Source organism: Canis lupus, chromosome 3, assembly GCF_003254725.2.
Source record: "Canis lupus dingo isolate Sandy chromosome 3, ASM325472v2, whole genome shotgun sequence".
Lineage (NCBI taxonomy): Eukaryota > Metazoa > Chordata > Mammalia > Carnivora > Canidae > Canis > Canis lupus.
The window spans coordinates 24,046,280-24,065,966 of NC_064245.1; the positions used below are offsets into that span (position 1 = coordinate 24,046,280).

The 19,687-nt window shown below is 38.9% G+C and overlaps 1 protein-coding gene across 1 annotated transcript in view; it reads right to left on the reverse strand.

Moving 5' to 3' along the window:
• VCAN (versican) overlaps nucleotides 1-19,687 on the reverse strand; it is a 112,156-nt gene that overhangs the window by 6,842 nt on the left and 85,627 nt on the right. The window contains 2 exon segments of the mRNA XM_049108292.1: nucleotides 1,851-1,995; nucleotides 19,060-19,142. Coding sequence (XP_048964249.1) covers nucleotides 1,851-1,995; nucleotides 19,060-19,142 — 228 coding nt within the window.

Sequence of the window (19,687 nt, forward strand, 5' to 3'; positions counted from 1 at the left end):
TGATTACCAAAAAGTTAAGTCTCTATGACTAAAAATCAGACGGTAGGAAGATAAAATAAAATAATCGTTTTGTTTGGTTTGGTTTTCCCTTTAGTGAGGTGGAGCCGATGTTTTCTAAATCTCTTTCCCCCTCAGGAAATGTAAACCAACGTGTTTTTGTGAAACGTCTGTGGGTCTGTGGCTGTAGGCTGTGATGGTCACCCTGGGGGCAGTTCTCTTCCTCGCCCGCCCCCCCCCCCCCCCCAGGGATGGGGGTAAAGTTGAGAGACACTGACGCTTATTCCAAAGCAGAAAAGGTGGATGTGGATGGAGAAGACTGTTACTGGCATTCAGTGCCTCGAGGGCAGAAATGCTGCGAAACCGTCTACAGTGCACAGGACAGCCCCCACAAGTAAGCATTTTTCTGGACCAAAAGATGAAGAGTGCTACTGTTGAGAAACCCTACTTTAGGGTGAAAAAAAAAAAAAAAAAAAAAAACAGGGGAAATAGAAGAATGTTTGACCACAAAGGGGAAAGCATGACTCCAGGGAACATCTGGAGATCTAACCAGGCAAACGCCATTCTCTCATTGAGACAAACAGTTCATTAAAGACTTCTGATGCTAGAAGCAGGGAAAACAGCAAATACTTGATTTGCTATTTTCACAAGTCCTGTGGCAAAAGTGCCCAAGTGATGCACAGAGCCAGGGAAGCCGCTCACACAGAAAGGCTGTTAACAATCATTTCTGCTTTAGGTAAGAGAACAGCAGAGAGAATGACCCGGCTCACAGCTGAGTTTCATCCGAGCTCTCTGCATCTCAGTGTTTTCTTTCTTCTGATAGAATGTCTTACTATTAGAGTTTAAGTCTTTGCCAAAACATCTACAGACTGTGTACTTTTAGTTGATTATTTTTTTTTATCCAAAGACAAATAAATCAAGTGGATTTCATATTTTGCATTTGTACTCATACTTGATGAAAAGGTCTGGGTACATTTAGAGGCTAAATTTTCATGTTCTAACACCATTATCAATTGTAAGCAGGTTAAAAGATTTTGATGGAATTCCTATTTTTTAAAGGAAGAAGTCTACACAGCGTGTCTTGGAAATTCAAACAAATTGGTCAGTAATGAACACTTTTTAAAATCAGCATTCTTCATTTTATCTGTTTGATGTTGACTAAGCAAATCTCATGACAGAGCTTACATTTCAAATGTTATTATTTTATCATGTGTTGAAGGTATCAACCAGAGATACAGTAACGTTGTTTCCGTGCTAGGAGCTCCTAAGGGAATGGTTAAAAAATTCAAATGCCTACAAAGACCAGGCATTTTGCCACAAGGAGAGAAGGAACAAAGCTAGAGACTACAGTCCCCACTGAAGGAGAGCAGTGGTTTTCAGCTCCAGCACTTCAGAGCACTGATAAATTTGAACATGGACCAAATGGTACCAGTTCTAATTTTTTTTGAAAAGTAAAAAATTCAGATCATTTTATAATATATCCCAGTTTTTAAATGTTGACAACTAATTTTTTTAAATGTTCTCCTCATCAGAATAAGCAGGTGGATAGGCTCTTGGACTTCCACTTTGTTTTTCTTAAAGCTACTGCCAGGTAGTTTTTTTTGTTTTTGTTTTTGTTTTTGTTTTTGTTTTTTTTAATATAAATGCTACATTGTTATCTTAGCATCTGAAATCTAAGGTAAAGACATTACTGAAAACAAACTTCAAATGTATTGGAAGAGCGAAATATTCCAGGGGCAGCAAGAGATGCTGTAGTGACATCCAGTTCATGTCTTGAAGTAATAAAGTGGATTTTTTCCTGAATTCGCTTGATAATAATGCAGATTAAGTGTGCATTATTAACTAATCATTACCTGTTCCTTTCTTGCAGGTATAAGTGAGATGATAATTGCAGGGAACATCATTCCACTGGCCATTCTCATGCCAAATGATTACAACACAGTCCTCTCCAGCAGAAAAGAAGCTGTCTGGCTGGTTGGGCCTCCAGTTCTCATATTGCTGTGAAAATGGAGGAAGAACAGAGTTTAACTTGAGACGTAAAAAGGAGCAAATGATAAGGTGATAAGCCTCGACGTCACAATGGAATTAGAACAACAACAACTTCTTATGAACTATCTAGCTAAAATCATTCTAATGGTAAAGAAAGAGATTTTTACACTGAGTGGAAAATATATTATGTATCTCAAAGTCTCTCTTCAACAAATATGTATTTGCCCCCCTTTAGCAATGAGATACATCTGAGAAATTTTGTTCTAGTTATCCTAGATTTCTAAATATATAATCAATGCTCAATTTAAGAAATTTAATCATGTTATTATTATTAAATGTAACAATATTAGTGGAAGTAGAGAAAAGAATCCCTAATCTTGTGACCCTGTCATGTTCCCTCCTAGGCCTTAAGTGCACATGTAATGTTATGTAGTTGTGATTATAGTGCAATAGGATCTTCATTTTTCCTTTAACATCTTTATCACTATAATGTACCTTTTCTTGCCTTATTGTGCGATTGTTTTTATCTAAGTTCATTAATTTGGTTTAAAAAAATTGAGATGTTTGCTTTATTTTTTATAGTTACCCAATATACATATACCCATCATTTCATATTTAACCTTCCTGAGAGTAAGGCCGTAGATGTGATTCCTATGTGCACCATACAGTAAAGTTTTGGTTTACGATCTAAACTGGAAGTTGTATTGTTTTAATAAAAACATTTATCACATTTAAGCATATTGATATAAACGATAAGCTTTTAAAAATATATCTTACTTTAGGGCACTGGGCAGCTCAGTCTGTTAAGCATCTGACTCTTGGTTTCGGCTCAAGTCATGATCTTATGGGCCCCATGCTCAGTGGGGAGTCTGCTTGAGAGTCTGGCCCTTGCCCCCACTCACAGGTGTGCAGCACGTGCTCTCTTCCACCAAAGTAACACCTGTCATTTATTTAGCACTTATAATGGATGAAGCTCTCTACTAGGTGCTTGGTATGTATTATCTCCTACAAGAATCCAACAGGATTGGGGTAACTTGGGCCTCTGAGATGCAAAGCACTCAGGACTCTGAGGTTTACATTCAATTTCTTAATACTTTAAAATGCTTTTCCATAACTAGTAAGTATATGAAAAACACAGGCCCTATGCCTATTCAAAAATAATAAACTTTGGACTATAATTCAGAGAGTGACCTTCTAGTTTTGGGTTCCTTGTAACTAGAATGTGATATGGGACACGTTTATTCAGTGTCTTTCTACCTTTCTGGCTCAACTTGAGAATCACTTTTTCAATACGCTTTGCCTACTGTCATGTTGTATATCACATCTAACGCTGACAGCACTGGTGGAGACAAACTGCCTTCACTTAGTAGAAGGACAGGTTCAGATTTATGTGAAGATGGCTAATATGACTATCTTTTCCATGCCTACAGATTTGTAAGTCTTTCCTTGAATTATATTTAAAAGAAGTCTGTTGTTTAAAACAATGAATTGAGAGATTTTATTTGGGAATGATAAAGTCCAAGAAGAAAGAACTGTATGAAAGACGAAGGCAACTGTTTCCAATTCAGGGCATGCCCCCCCACACCCCAAAAAAAGAAAGAAAGAAAAAACATAACATCATGGCTACTCTTACGTCTTTTAAAACCATATAGTATATAGATTAGAAAATATTTGTAATTTTTCTTTCTTCTCAGAAAAACAAATAGCTTTTAAAACTAAAAGTGTGGCCAAAACAAACAAACAAACAAACACAAAAAAAAAACCAACCTTGATCTTTGATAAAATCATTTGTGTGAAGATCTAAAGTTTGAAAGCCTATGGATTATGAGACTTACTTACTTTTCCTTCAATCTCTTTGCCTAGCTTTGCTTTAAAAGCCTCCTGAATCATGCCAAAATTAAGATAGGAGATAAGAGATCCCTGCTATGTAAAAAAAAAAAGTTTTTGGAAAGTAATAAAATGCACAGAACCAAGGTAAGCTTAATAAAGATATTGTGGTTGTTTTGTTTTGTTGGGGGTGGGGGGTTGGGGTTTGTTTGTTTTTGGCAAAACACAGAATGAAAAGTGTTTTTATTTTTCTGGTAGAAATCCAGGAATTAAATGGACTGAAATCCAATTCTAGTAGCCTCAATGGTACCGCAGAGTTACTGCCCAGACAGCCTTGGGTAGGATGTTCACAGGACCATACTCACCAAAGCATCTTTGACTGGCAGGTCTCCCTGCAACCAGGAACTGATATTTGCTCTAAAATGAGTTTCTAATTAATTCTCTATTTTCCTTTTCCTTGTGAACTTCCCTTCCCTTATCATCTCTCACCCTCCACCCATGAAGCCTTTTTTTTTTTTTTTTGCATGTGTGTGGTTTTGCTATTCTTTTTAAATAGATAATAAGGAAATGGAACAAGAAAGCAGAGATATAAATCATATTCAGCCTGTTGCTGATACAGAACTAAGTGGTCTTTAACAGACAAAGTAAAGCAGGATCAAAATAAAAATGATTAAACTAAACTAAATTAAAGTAATAAAGGAATAGGAATTCCTTGAAACTAACAAAGATCTGTATTTAATATTTTTAATGGCCAAAGGTTCTAGAGTTCCCCAAACACTTATGTATTTTGGAGCTCAATAATTTCTAGGTTACTTTCTAACAAACCTCTTATAGGAAATGAGTAAAGAAGTCCTCAAAGATGGAAAATTTTCCAACATCTCCATAGAATGTACAAACGTGCAATGCTCCCTGCTTCCTTGTCCCTACTCACACTGCTCACATCTCTTCCTTGCTTTATTTGTCTTAACAACTATTAACTTCTAATGTCCTGTATAATTTATGTGTCATATTATCTTCTCCTTAGTAGAAATGTAAGCTCATTGAAGACACGAACTTGGGGTTCTTTTGTTTACTAGTATATCCTCAAGGCCAGGAATTATGCTTGGCACACACTGGTAATATTTAATAAATAATTAGATATTTGGGAATAGTGAACAACAGCCTGTGTTGCAGTCTTCCTTATCCATTTCTACTTCTAATCGAAGATGTTTGCTGCTCCCAAGTGGCAATAATGGCGAGACAGGCAATAACCATTCTGGAAAACAGTTGGTAGGTAATACCTATCACGAGCCTCAAAAAGTTCCAACCCTTAGACCCCCAAATTTCACTTCTAAAATTCTATCCTAAAGAGTAATCAGAGATGTAAACAATAGTTTATCTAAAATATTACTTATACTAGCAGTAAATGGGTAAAAATCTTTTGCAGTTAATATATACTCAATAAATTATGGCATGGGTATGGTCAGACAAGTGGCATATTATATAACCATTAAATATCTTGTCTGTGAAAAATATACAAGGAGATGCAAAATACTAAAAGAAGTGTTAAGTTAAAATTAAAAAGCAAAATGCTAAAAATACACAGTGATCCAAATTCTACACACTCTCAGATACAGCAGCATGCGTGTGTGTACCCATGTGCATGTCTGTGAAAGACCAAAGGAAATGAGGTGAAATGTGACAAAGTTCATATCTGAGTTATAGGAGACAGAGATGATTTAGTCTATACATTCTTATATGCTCTCCACCTCCCTAGAGTGAGCATGAATTATTTTTCTAATCAGTAAAAATGAACATGGTAAAAGGATTTATGCAGCTCTCAGGAAGAAACATAAATTTCTTAGCTAACCTTTTTCTAATCTAACCTCAACAAACAGCACTTCAACTGACCAGTTACTTGACTGCCACTGCAGCTGACGTTCCCTCCTGATCCGAACAATGACCGTCTCATTTTCACAGTGAAATGAGATTCAGATTCCATGCCACTAAAGTGATTCTCAGGGCTTAAGCTGCCCAGACTCAGACCTCTGGTAAAAGATTTAATTGTTTTTGGTGGGAATTACATTTGGCTTGCAACAGTGATTTAAAACCTGCGTTCTGTGTTGTTGCTTGGCTGAACTGTGGCTTAATGGTGCGGGACCAAACTTTGGGCCTGTGGTTTTTACAAGAATGTCTGATACCCACAGGCATGTCACACTATTACCTCATATCTGATAGCTCCATTGTGCAGATTTATTTTGGCTAGGATGCTTTGATTTTGCTCCATGTTATTGCCTAACTAGCTTAGCAAAGGAAACTTCAGTGTTCTGAATAACTTTCTTTGTTTCCTCTTGAATTCTTTACAGCTTTATTTTTAATATCACTTGCGAGGGAAAGGGTATAAAAAAATAAATCATTGACTTCAGGTTTAATAATGTATTTTTTTCACTAAAGTTAAACGTTAGAAAGAGATCTCTCCTCAGGAAATCAATTCGGAGTTATAAGAATGTAATAGAGCCTCTCTCATACAGGCAGTGTCTTATACACACAGAAATGTAGATTCTTGGAATGAGCAGAGAAATATGCCCCACTCCCATCTTGACATTTTTCTCTTCATTTGGGATTATAAGCAAACGCCCTGGGTAGTCTACCCTAGATCAACCTCTTCTAGGGCTGGATGGACAAACTAAGAATTATTCCAAAAAGCCAGCATGGTTTGCAGAGAATTCATTTCAGCACCATTGACAAAGTCAAATGCTGATCAGACCTCTGCACGTTTGTCTGTGTCTCGGAGACTCACGTTCATCAACCCAAACCCCAAACTCTCACTGCCTCCCCCAGAAACCAGAAAAAAAAGTCAAGACTGTCTAAAAAGAGAATTCTAAATTACTTTGCATTTTCACTCTCTTCGATGGCAGAGAAAATCATGACATAAAACTCAACTAGTTGATGTAGAGGAAAACCAGATCAAGGTATACAATTTTCTACATATTCTACAACAGACTTGCACTTTATTAAGAGGTAATTATTTTATATCAGTGTGAAATTCCTTAATGTTATATATCACATGACAAAAGTTACTCTTAGAGCTCCAGTTAGATGACCCTTCTCTGTCTCTGTAAAAAACAAAAGTGCCGAAAAAGACAACCATTTCAAGTAAGTTGGACTTAGTAACTTTTCAGTTATTGTTTTCTCTTTCTTTTTTCCCCCAAATGGGTTCAAACAAGTTGGCTGCCAAAAGCATAAAATGATTCAAAATATCTTGGCCAGGGCACCTGGGTGGCTCAGTCGGTTAAGCATCTGCCTTGGGCTCAGATCAAGATCTCCCTACTCAGCAGGGAGACTGCTTGTCCCTCTCCCTTTGCACCCCCTACCCTGCTCATGCTCAAATAAGTAAATACAATATTTAACACACACACACACACACACACACACACACACACATCCTGGCCAAAATCCAACAGCTAAGCATGCATGCTTCTCTCATATGAAAATTGTCTCTCCAAACCAGAGAATTCATGTTGAACCAATCCTAATACTGAGAGGAAAAACTCAGAATAGATCCAAAAGTCTATGAAACTTTATATATGCTTAGTTTATTTTCTTCCAAATAATCTGTATTTCATTGTCAAAAATTTGTTTCTGTCTCACATTAATATAAAAGCGAAGAATTAATCCGCAGGTCTTCTGGAGCACACAGGACTTCCCTGCCTGCCAAAATCCTTCACTCTCAGAGAGTGACCTCAATTCCACAGACCTACGAGGGACTCGACTAATTTTTCTCAAGCAGCATGGCTGAAGAGCTATTCTCTTCTCTCAGCTCTTTGCAAATCTCCAACTTCATTCCATAAACACACCGAGGAGGGTAAAGTGTGTGAGCATTTGGGGTGGGCAGGGGGTGGAGGTGGGGGTTTCTGTTTTTGAAGGTTATTAGCAATCTACTAAAGTTAGACAAGGTTTAAGTCCTTTCAAGTTAAATCTCGGATTATGTAGTGTCTAGGAGTCCCAAGTATCATTCAGAGATACCGGACGATCTTTTATCTTTAAAATACACACCACACGGCCATGATCAATGGCCCTAAAATCTCAGCAGATAACTATAGTGTCACAAGCATGAGCAAAACAGTCATGATAAAAATGTAATGTGACTAACTGACCTTTTCCTTACGCAAAGATGGATAACTGTCTTTTTTCTGAAGTTAAAAAAATCATTTCAGAAACATAGAAGGTCTAGAAATAAACCAGTTGCTTTGCTTTAAAAAAGGAGTTTCTTGAGTTCAGCTTTGAGCATGGCTCTCAGTGAGAGAAATGAAACAAGATATCCAGTATTAATCAGTTGCTGCTGTGACAGTCCCATCCCAGCTGGTCCTTTACTGAATACACATACAAGCAAATCCATTTATGAAGAAAAATGCAAACAGCTAGGTGGTGAAAAGGAAAGACTGGAGCAAGGAAGGTCCTTGAAGCACACAATGACTTAGTCTTATCCCTCCATGCAACATTCCAAATAGTATGTCTTCCTGTATCAAGTTTAAAAAAAAAAAAAAAGTCTTTACAAGAGAATGTCACTTCAAAAATCAAAACTTTGCAGGTACAAGGTCATGTTTCAACCTCTAGTGGAGAAAGAAACTCCAGAACATTAAGCTCTTGTTTTTGATTCCCTTTTATCAGCATCTTAAAATGAAGAAGACTCCAAAGCAACTGGTCCTATCAAAACTTAATTGACAATTAATCCTTCTCCATAATATTTGACCCATTTCCAAGTCTTTTCATTGAGTTTTTACAATTTCTTAACTTGTTCAAATAACTACAAAGAATAATCAATGGCACTAACTACTTCCCTAAAAAGTTAAGATACTCTTTAGAATCTCTTGATTTCCCTTCCTCTCCACTGAAGAGAAAACAGAATTTTCACAGACACTAGACGAAACTGAAGTTCATCTTTTTGAGATATAAGATTGACCACTATCTCTCTCTCTCTCTCTCTCTCTCTCACACACACACACACACACACACACACAAATATAATACTTCTTGGCCCTAGAGAAGAATTATCCAAGATCTTTAGAGATGCCCCTATTTCTACAGATAGGTTCTCACCATAAATACAACAAAGAAGATTCAAAATGGTTAAATAGAGAAATAAATAGCAATAGGACTCTTAAGATGCTAAAACTGAGCTGTCCGTTAGATTTGATAGCTCACTGAACAATTCTTACACACTAGCCGACCACTGAGTACAGTTTGAATTTGTGCCTGAGAAAAAATACATATTATTTCATATTGTGGATCTGCAGAGTCTCTCATGTGTAACTGAAACTGCAAATCTTGAGTCTGCAGCTGCCAAGGGCCTTACTCTATCATCTATTTATTTATGTATCAGCTACTTATCCACATATTTGGTTGTGATTTTTCAGCTTAGATGGAGTCACTTTTTATTCTTAAAACTCACTATAATGCAGATCACCTTAAATGGCCAATCAAGCCTCTATATTTTAAAACTCTTATGGATTTTGCCAAGGACACTGAAACAATTAAACACACACATTCCATTGATAAAAAACCATTCTTGACATTTGTCCAGTGAAGCTGTCCTATGACATAATGTATTATTGTAATTGTTGGGAAGACTTACTAAGTCCTCCAGCTATAATTCAGAATCTTTTTCCATGAGCAGGCCAGTCACTGCTTTCTAACTGCTCCCCCTCCCCACAAACACTGCAAATTTAATTCACTGTGAAAAGGTTTCATAAGAAAGCTAAACAAGTTCTCTAGGTTCACCGATCAGTGGAACTGGCCAAGGAAAACTTTCCACTGTGTCCTATGACTGTGTATGAAGTGAAGATATGGGAAGGACTGGATCTACTATTTGCCTTGGTTGCTAGGACTTAGCACGTGACTCCATGTGTTAGCTTCACACTGCATTTGAAAAATCATCTAATTTCACATTCAGCTTTCCGGCTCACAATATAATGCAAACCATACTAGAATCTTTAAGCTCAAAACTGCAGGAACTTACTTCATGGGGAATACTACTCTTCCTAGATCTAAGCAGAGCTCTGCAGAGCCGAAGTCTTGAAACACAAAACACAATATGGCCACTAGGTGACACTCTCCACCCACGATTATATTAGGAATGGCCACCTAAGTCACTTAGCAGAATTTACACCACCTCCCAAATCATGACTATTCGCTTCATGTGGCTGGATTAAAGGGTTATCTGTGATATGTCCTCTGAGTTTGTGAGGGAAAGTATGAAGAGAATACTTTGCTGGATGGACCTTCTGCTAAACCGTATTTACCAGTCTGGTTGCCTTCTCTTTTATGACAGGTCACGGCAGCTATAATCTGAATTTTTCTATCTGACTGGGAAGTTCATCCACAATAGTTTTTCTCCATTTTGTCTTTTGAAATGATCAGATTATTTATATTTACATCAATGGTGACATCATATCAAAAGCAAAGCCATATGTGTAATATCTACCCCAAATCCTCGCAACAGGGCAGGTGGTAAGCAAACACCCATGCATGCAAATCAGTGTCTACAGTGTGATTCACATGTAGGTTTGTTGTTGTTTTTAAGTAAAAACCCAGTCTAGACTAGCCATAAAAAGTGGCACCTGTACTAAAAGCTGATTTCTGTGTATACAAACCCCTCTCGTCTCCTGGAACGGTCAGTGTCGCCCCTGGACTCTCACAGCTACAAGTCATACCCAAGGCAGTGGACACCAAGGGGAAACAGATAACCAGCCACCAAGTAAAAAAGCAACCTCTACAAATAGAAAACACTTTTCTGAGAGGACTGCCTCCCCATTTGAAACATATGCTGATAAGAAAACTACCTTTTCACCAAATAAAGAGCTCCGAATAATCACTCTGGGTTACCCACAGCCTTTCAGAACATAGGTCAAACGGTTATCTGCAAGGAAGTTAGGAGGACTACTTATTAAAGAAATCAAAACATTTGGTGACTTTAAAATGCCTCCCCCCCCCCACCCCCAGATGGTTGTGGTACACAATAGGCATTTGTTTCCAGTCCGTGGGGGGCATATTGAACTCTGTTTTACTTAACTCCTAGGGGCAAAAGACCTGCCTTCCAGGAGAGATAGACAGACGTCTTCTGATCCTTGTGCTTGCTTACGGTTAGCCTGGTCTGGGTCCTTCTTTATTTGTGTTTTAGGGGAGTTTATGGTCTTGCTGTTGTCTTTTAGTCAAAGACCACAAGGTAAAAATTTAAAGAACAGCTTTGTTTTAACGGAGAAAGGGACATTTGTTTTGGTGGCACTGCCCTGGGCTGGCAGGCTGGAGCTGGACCTACAAACACGAATATGAAGGCCAGAAAAGCTAACTTGGGGTCTCCTGATGGTTGTAAAAGTGGCAATATGCCCGTTATTTTCCTAGCTGGCAAATCTCTGTGTGGGACAGACAATCTGGCAGCTCTGGAGTCCAGCACTAGTCTCGTGTAATAGTGTGAGCTCACTGCCCTACAGGGCTGCAATTCTAAATTTTCCAAAGGATGTGAGTTCCCCCCACTGTGAGAGCCCTTGGAGTGGGAGCCAGAGCCCTGCAGAGCCCTGTGCACTGCCCCCCTCAGATGGTGCCCGTGGCTCCTTCAGCCCAAGCTCCTCTGCACAGGTCTTCGGTCAGGAAGTGCTAACCATCCCAGGCAGTGGGAGACTGCCAAGACCCATTCCACGTTTCTGTTAGCCTTTTCCACGAATTGCCTTAGAGTAACTAGCGATCACATTTAACCATATCTGTACGGGATTTGGGAGTTGCGTAGAGCACTGCTAGAAAAGCATCAGTGAGAAGGAACTACTGCACTGATCTTTTTTTTTTTTTTTTTTAAGGATAATCCTGTCAATTATGGAGTGATTTTGCAGCCATGGGTAAATGTCCGTCCCTCCAGCTGTGTGATGCACCCCGGGCTCACCACATTCAAGTCAAGGCAAGGCCGGGGTGCAGGCTTCGCGTCCCAGAACTACTCTAGGACCTGCTCTAATTCACACGTAGGACCCCAACAACCAGTCCTTGGTGTCAAATCAGACTGAACTGCAACACGAGTAAAGATGCTTATTGGGAGCTCAGTGGTCTTTTGCAGAACAGAAACTGCGAACCCTTCCACTCGTGGGTAATGTGCTGAAGGAGGAGGAAAGAGCATATGTTTTCCTTGGCTTGTAGGTTCATATAGTGAAGCTGTGAGGTTCGACATAATTAAATTACTGCTGATATGCAGTGTGACTTGTTCACAGACAAGTGGCATTTGACTGGGAGCTCGGGCTGCACCACAGCTGACACACACCCGTCTGCAAATCCTTGGCAGAAAGTCTTCTGATGTTTTCAGGCAGAAAAAAGTAAAACTTGGAAGTTTTTGGTTGGGGGGGGGGGTTTCATTTTGCATTGTTCTCTGCCAAATCATGGGCAATCCTTTCAAATGACCAGAAACCTACAGACAAGCTTGGAAAACACTGGGAATTAATTCTTTCTCTTGATTCTCTTTTCCGTGTCCAAGCCATCTGGGAGAGGGAGGAGGATAGGGACCTCCGTGTTTATAAAAGGGAAATAATGATGCATTCCTGCAGGAAAAAAATAATGGTTTATGGCCTGCAACTTGTTACTCATTTTCTCTGCCCCTTTCAAGTGTCTCTTCCTGAGTTAAGGGCTATTCCTTTATGGTTCCTACCTCTTTTTCAAAGCTGGGTTTTCTCATGTTACTTTGCGTGACAGCCTGACATGTTTATTTATGAAAAAAGTAAAGGGGCCTCTGTATTTGAAGTCGATCCACAAACCTGGCTATTCTCATGCATTGACTGGAACCAGGAGGGTAACCTGGTATGGTGGCCCAAGTTCTAGGTGTGCCAGGCTTGCCAGGGCTGAACCAGACTTATCAAAATGACAATTAAAAAAAAAAAACGCAAAATTCAGTTATCTTCCAGAAATATTTTTCAAGTAGGATTTTTTTAAGCGTGGAAGGCTACCAATTAGCCTTCTGTAACCTCTTTCACAACAGTCAAGGGGTAAGATAAGTTGGTCAGAGCTAGAAAATAAGATATTTCTGGTTCTGTGTATTAGTAACTTGCTTGAGAACTTCCTGGTTAGATTCAGAGAAGTGCAGAGGGAAGAAGTCTTCCTGTCTTCCCCAGCAGATGCTGACAGTCAAGGAGGCCATGACTACCTCCCAGGAAGCTGACAAGCCACAGCCTCTCAGGGAGCAGCAAGGTGCCCACTGTAGGGATGACTGAAGGAAAATGTGAAAGACACGTAGAAAATGTTTTTTTTTTAAATGCCTATGAGTAACGTCAAGGACCCTTCCCCCCCTCCCCCAAACAAATCAAACTCTCTAAAAGTTCCTCAACATTTTAAAAGGGAACTGGGTTGTCAGTTCCGTTCAATCCTCAACCTCTGGCCAACACTATCTAAGGTGACATTTTTCTTTGAAGTGGATGCTTCTGATCCGCTGAAGCATCCAGTCCCCAGTGGTGAGGAGTAAGCTTTGATGGTGCTACACAAACTCACTAAAGAGAAGAGAGAAAGGTCCAAATTCTCCCCTTGGGAGAGTTTATTTCTGAGGGTCAGAGAGAGGAGGGAGCAAGACCGTAACAGGTTCAGTCTCTGAGGTCCACAGGTTGATTTTAAACCACCTGGCTGGGGAGATACGTTATACAAAGTAGTGTCACGAAGGCACCTAACAGTTTCCAATCCCTAATTGTGCTATCCATGGACACTCTATGGTCTGTAGTTGAAAAGAAAGTTGTGAAAATGACTTTGCTCAGACAGGAAGCCCATAGATAGGGCCGTAAAAATGATTCCAGAGTGTTCCCTCATGTCTGACTCCCTCTGTGCTTGAAAGACCAGACTCGGACAGAAGGTGAATAAATGAAGGTCTGTCCAGCCTTAGGCAACCAATTCACCCGTGGTCAACCGATCTATAAAAAAATAAAACGATCTGATAACATTCAGGAGTAAGATTTTCTTTTGCTTGTTTTACTACATTTTGGATTTGGATAATAAGGGTTTTTTTTTTTTTTAAGTCATTTTTCTTTGGAAAGTTTAATATGTGCCTATCTTGAAAAAAAAAATCTTCCTTCTAAGTTCTGAGTAATTGGTGGTTTCCTCAAGCTTCATGGAAAATCTGCCCTGATATAACTCAAACCTGCAGGGGAGGCAGAGGCTGAAAAGTTTGCTTTCCATTTTTTCTTCCCAGCGTTTATTGTAAATGTATTCTTGGGACAACCATGGACAACACTGTCATCATTTCCAGTAGGCACAACTGTTTTCCTCTGGGTTAATAACTTTTGTAACATGCATTATGTTCAGCTATATATATCTGTTTTGGGGGAACGTTTTTGTTTCTTTTCACCATTTTTGAAATCTCACGTATTATGTTTTAAGTTTTTTGCACTGGTACAACATTAAATAAACTATTTAACTTAGGTGAACAAGCATTGTCACAAAGAGGTTCAGCCAAAAGACTTCATTTGGTCATTTCATGGTTCAAAAGATAACAGAGTAAGTTGTTGGAGCAATGTATTAAATGTTATTATTCAAAAACACTTATTAAGTACCTATTTTTGTCAACAACTCTGCTAGGTGCTGAAAAAACAGAGCTGAAAGGTAATCCCTGCCTCAGAAAGCTCAGTGTCAGGAAATCAGTCCCACAAGGGTCAGTGGTAGGATGGAAAAAGGACACCAGGGGCTTCTGGAACACAGTGGAGGAAGTCTAGTCACACCCAAAGGGGAAGGCTTCCTGGAAGAAGGAGACTCTTGGCGGGAAAAAGGCATTTCAACGTTAATTAAATATAGTCCGACAAGAGATGAGAACATTCTAAGCACTAGGGCAAGAGTATGCAAAGACCTTCAGGACTTAGATGTCATGGCTTACTTATCCCAGGAACTGTGAGTATTTTGAGATGATACAGCTTAGGAAGTGGCAGGTAGAGCTGGTGGGCTTGGCATGCCACGCTAATAATTAGAATTGTGCACTGCAGGCAAGGGGAAGGTGTTGCAGAATTTCAAGAAGAGAGTAACAAGAGTTCAGAGCAGGGGGAGAGGCAGGCCACAGGCCCTGGAAAACAGACCTGGGGGAAACACTTCAGACTAGTCATTCATTTAACAATTAGGTTAAAGAAAGAACTTAAAAGTCAGCTAAAAGTAGAGAAGCTAGATAAGAAATGTTTGTTTAAGTTTGCCAGCTTTAATGTGTATTTAACTTGGATGGTTTAACTTAGTGTCTTTGAAGACATTACTTGGGTGGCAAGTAAAGTAATTCATTATTGCAGTTATTTGTCAGAGTTTCTAATAAAGTACTTGGGACATTTCGCTCTTAAGAGATGAATAGTCCAGTTAAAGGATAACTCATTAGTAGAAAGCCCAGGGACAAACTGATGTGACTAGTTATTCGAAAACCAAGTGACAAAATAAAAACTGAAATGTGTCAGGAGAAAATAACCTTAATAGAAATCACAAGGTTAAGGCTAGACTCAATCTCTGCATGAGTACACTTTAGTGAAACTTATGGGTCAAGACCCCAAGTGATAATAAAAAAGATTTTGAAGATATAACAAAATCCAGAATTTGGCGCGTGATCGCTGCCGTATTATTGGGGCCAATAACGTGGAAGGAGTCGATCAGAATCTGAAGAGTAAGGGCAATTAGATAACTCAGCCTAATAACATCATTTGGTACAAGCATACAAATTGACTTAGTCTAGCTGTACAGCGTAATCATGTTAAATATGATATAATTATACCACAGGTTCACCGGAAGCATAGTTTCATTACGTCAAGAAAAGACATTATTGAGACTGAAAAACCTAACATAAACGTGTTTGTTTTTACTGACTCGTAAGGCTGAATAACAAAAGATAACATATGGTAAACAGCAGAGGTTCTTTTGGTTTTAATGCTGCTCTACCTCCCAAGAAGAATAAGCCCTAATAAATCTTCCAAAAAAAAAAAAATGGGAGCAAAGGGGAGAGAGGAGAAATCACTCTAAAACATAAACAAAGGCCTTCAAATTGCACACAGTCAAGGTAACACCATTTCCAAGTGTAAGCAGACACTGCCTTCCCCAACGCAGAGTTTACTATTGGGGATATTTTCAAAGGCAAGACACTTGGGGTAAACAGCGCAACAAGAAGAACTATTTTATTCAAAGCCTGCAAACATATGGAACCTGTTAGGGGGCTGGTGGCTGCAGAAAGAACTACAAACGAGTTTAAGAGACACCTAGGCTGTCTCAGAAAGGAAGGGAAAGAGGCGAGGGTGGTTACAAAAGCAGAGTGGGCCAGAGATCAGTCAAATGGGAGGGAGACAGGCTGTGGGGCAGATGGTCTTTTCTGTTCCAAAATGTTCAAAGTTAGGGACACTCCTTAGCACACTTTTATTTTACACAAAGAGGGAATTAAGAAGAAACCAAAGGTCTGTCAGATTGCTTTCTGGATTTGCTCGTGTCATTTCTTTGATACACTTTGCTTGTTTATATAATTCATCTGCCGCCTTCTTCCAACTGAAGCCCTCACTGGATGCTCTCTTCATAACCCTCAGGTTTTAATGTAAAAATGTAAACTAGAGTAAGGCACTTGTTTGCCTTGTACTGTTATCTACATGACATATGTCATCTTCCTCTGAAAATTTCCTGGGAAGATCAAGATTCATTTTTTGCAATGCTCATTTATTGACCAACTTTAGGACCAGTGTAGACCATGGAAATGACAATTAAGTAATTTTTTTTACAGTATTTTTCACAGCCCATTAAAAGTTAATGGACACAAACAAAAAAATAGTTGCGCTGGCTTGCTTTGGCATAGTGGAATAATGACATCTGATGAGTGAAGCTCACCTGAATGGCAACCTGGCAGGAAAGAAAAGCTCCCTAAGATATTTTTACAGGCCTCACACAGCTGCCAGCTATAAGCCGATATTCAGTGTCGTTAACCAAGCTCATAGGTGGTACAGGGCCTTGTCCTAGACACCATAAGAAATATAAAGCAAGCAAGAGAACCACTTCTTTGAAAAGCTGAACTCCAAATGACCAGAATAAATATCTAGAAACACAAAAGGCTCTATGAACAAAAACAGATCAATTCTATATAATCAACAACAGATTGGAAGTTGGGGACTTGACCCAATCAGGTTGGTGTGTATGTAAAGAATGACACTTAATATACAGCACACCTGGCCAAATACAGCTATTCTAGGTTCAGGGCAGGAACATACAGGTACATTTTGAGATAAGTTGTGGTCAAGGTCTGCAAGGCACAAGTAAGTACCAACCGAACCCCACCTGAGTTCCTGGCATTCTAGCTTCTGTAATACAGTGGGGACCTCACAGGACCTGCACTTCTCAGTGGGTTATGTGTAAGGGAAAGTGTGTGGGAGGAGGATTAAGAGTGGGTCTTCAGACCCAATTTATCCCATAGAGACAAAGTTTTCATTCAACAAAAGAAAACTCGATGAATGCCTCTACTATGTACAACACATTAACAAAATTATAAAAACAGTTTTAACAGAAAAAAATCCTTTAATTTTTATGTTCAAATATAAATTAAATGAATACAATCAAAATAGTTCATCTTCCACTGAAATTCATCTAGAAGGACTCATGCCCTTACCAGTCACTATGATCTAACTGACCAAAATAATCTGCCCTGAAATCATTATTTATTTTTTATTACAGATGCAACAACTGCAGATACACCATCCAGTTAGGACAATTAGGAAACCATGAGTATTGATCCAGAGGCTGTGGCTCATGTATCTTACTGGGAATATATTTTATGGACCATCTACCTTCGCTATTCTTTCTGCATCTTGCCAAAGGACCTACTTATGAAACTGAATGACAAATAGTGCTGATTAAACATAAGGAGTGATGACAGAGAGAGAGCAGGCCAGGCTTTATTTTAGGGTTGCTCAAGGCAAAATGTAATAAGGGAAATCTTTTCAAGTCAAGGAGGTGCCAGCCAGAATAAAGCATGGCTTTGGAGACTGGCTTCACCACCTAATAGTATTGTGACTCCAGGCAAAAATCTCAACCCAACTGACCTTCCCTTTCTTTACCTGTGAAACACTTCATATTCCCTTGAAGGTCGTCATGGGGAATAAACAAATGAAAGTGCTGAGTACAGCAACTGACACAAAGATGAACCAAAGAGTATGTCCATAAAGACACGGAATAGCTTTCTTAAGCACAGAGTGGAACTTCCAAAAGCTGAGTCCTTTGGCCTCTGTTCTAGGATGAACTTAACATTGTGCCAAACTCATTAAATCCAGATGAGTGGCAAGTAATAAATGAAATTTAGGCACCTAAATAACTCAGACACAAAAAGAGCTTAAACACTATTTTCAATTTTTCCTGTTATTTATCTAATTTAGAATTAAACTTAACTTACTGTCCAGCCCAGGGGATCCCAACTTGTCTGCGTTTTAGAATCACCTGGAGAACACATGGAAAATATAGCCAGCTGCCAAAGGTTTTGCTTTAATGAGTTTGAGTTGATGGCTAGGCACCAGTTGTTAAATCATGTTCCCCAGGTGATTCTAATGAACAGCCAGTGCCTAGAACCACTAGTATAGCTAACCACACTTGGACTATTTCTAAAAAATTACACTCATATGTATTCAGAGCAGTGACTCAGAACAGGTTTAGCTGTCCGAAGAATCTTATTTCAGCCTACTCAAATTTGTGGCCAGTATTACCAATGCACTCCTTTCTTTAAGAAAGAGAAAAAGCTAAAAAACAAAACAAAACAAAAACCCTACATATTTAGTCAGAAGAGTTTGAATGGAAGAAAATCCACAGATCAAAATTCAGCAATCTTTTTTAAGATTGAAAAAATGAGCCCTTTGGTTTGGATAAAAATGAGCCATGCCACATAGATTTCCCATGCAATTATGTAAGAGGGAAAAGTATTTTTTTAAGGCCTTTTCTTTTGCATTTATTCTCTCCCCCCACCTTTTTTTTTTAAGCTATAAAAAGCAAAGACAACCATCTGAAAGACAAACCTGAGGCATTTCTCCTGATTACATGGTTTTCCAGTTCAATGGAATGTGATACAGTCCTCTTTCAAAGAGAGTCACCGTGATTGGAGCACTGGTAGTGGATCAGTTCGCATGGACCCTATTCTAACACTCATTTACCTTTCCGAGTGACCCTGAGCAAGTCGTTTAACTGGCCTCCAGGCAAAGCAAATACATCCTCTGTAACATGCAATCAGTACACCCTACCAGGTTCCGGGAACCGTATCATTTTTCATGAGCCACTTACCAGTGTGCTGCCATCGGTCCAACGGAAGTCATGTTCAAACATCTTGTCATTGAGGCCTATCCACTGATAATCATGCCCCACACCTAGGAGAAGGGAAATAACAGATATTTTTACTACCTTTCCCATATATGGATGAAATGTAGCAAAGAAAATTATTTTCAGAGTGAATCATGCATCCTCTTTTCTGGCTGGATTTTTGTTTAGTTGCTCATAAAATCTCTCATAGTCTAACTATCTTTTGTTCTTCTGCCCAATGTGCTTTAAACTAAAAAACTAATTCACAAAGACTGAGAAACAGTAAAATATCAGACATAAGAAAACAATTTCTCTTGCAGTTTACTATAATTAATATTTTTCCATCCTTACTCATGATAAAAACTTTCCTATATTATTATTATTAAGCTATGCCATTGGCAAAAATTCAGTGACCCAATAAAATGTCACAGATCATTTCCATGCTAGTCTGGCTTTGGAAACCACATGTTTCTTCTCAAGGCACTTTAAACAGTGAACACCTAGACGAGACAGTTCTACCAAATTATCTTCAAAAATAATTACTTTCATCATGAGATGAGTTGCTGGCAAGAATATCATGCAAAAAGTCACAATGAGCCTCCATACAGATTGC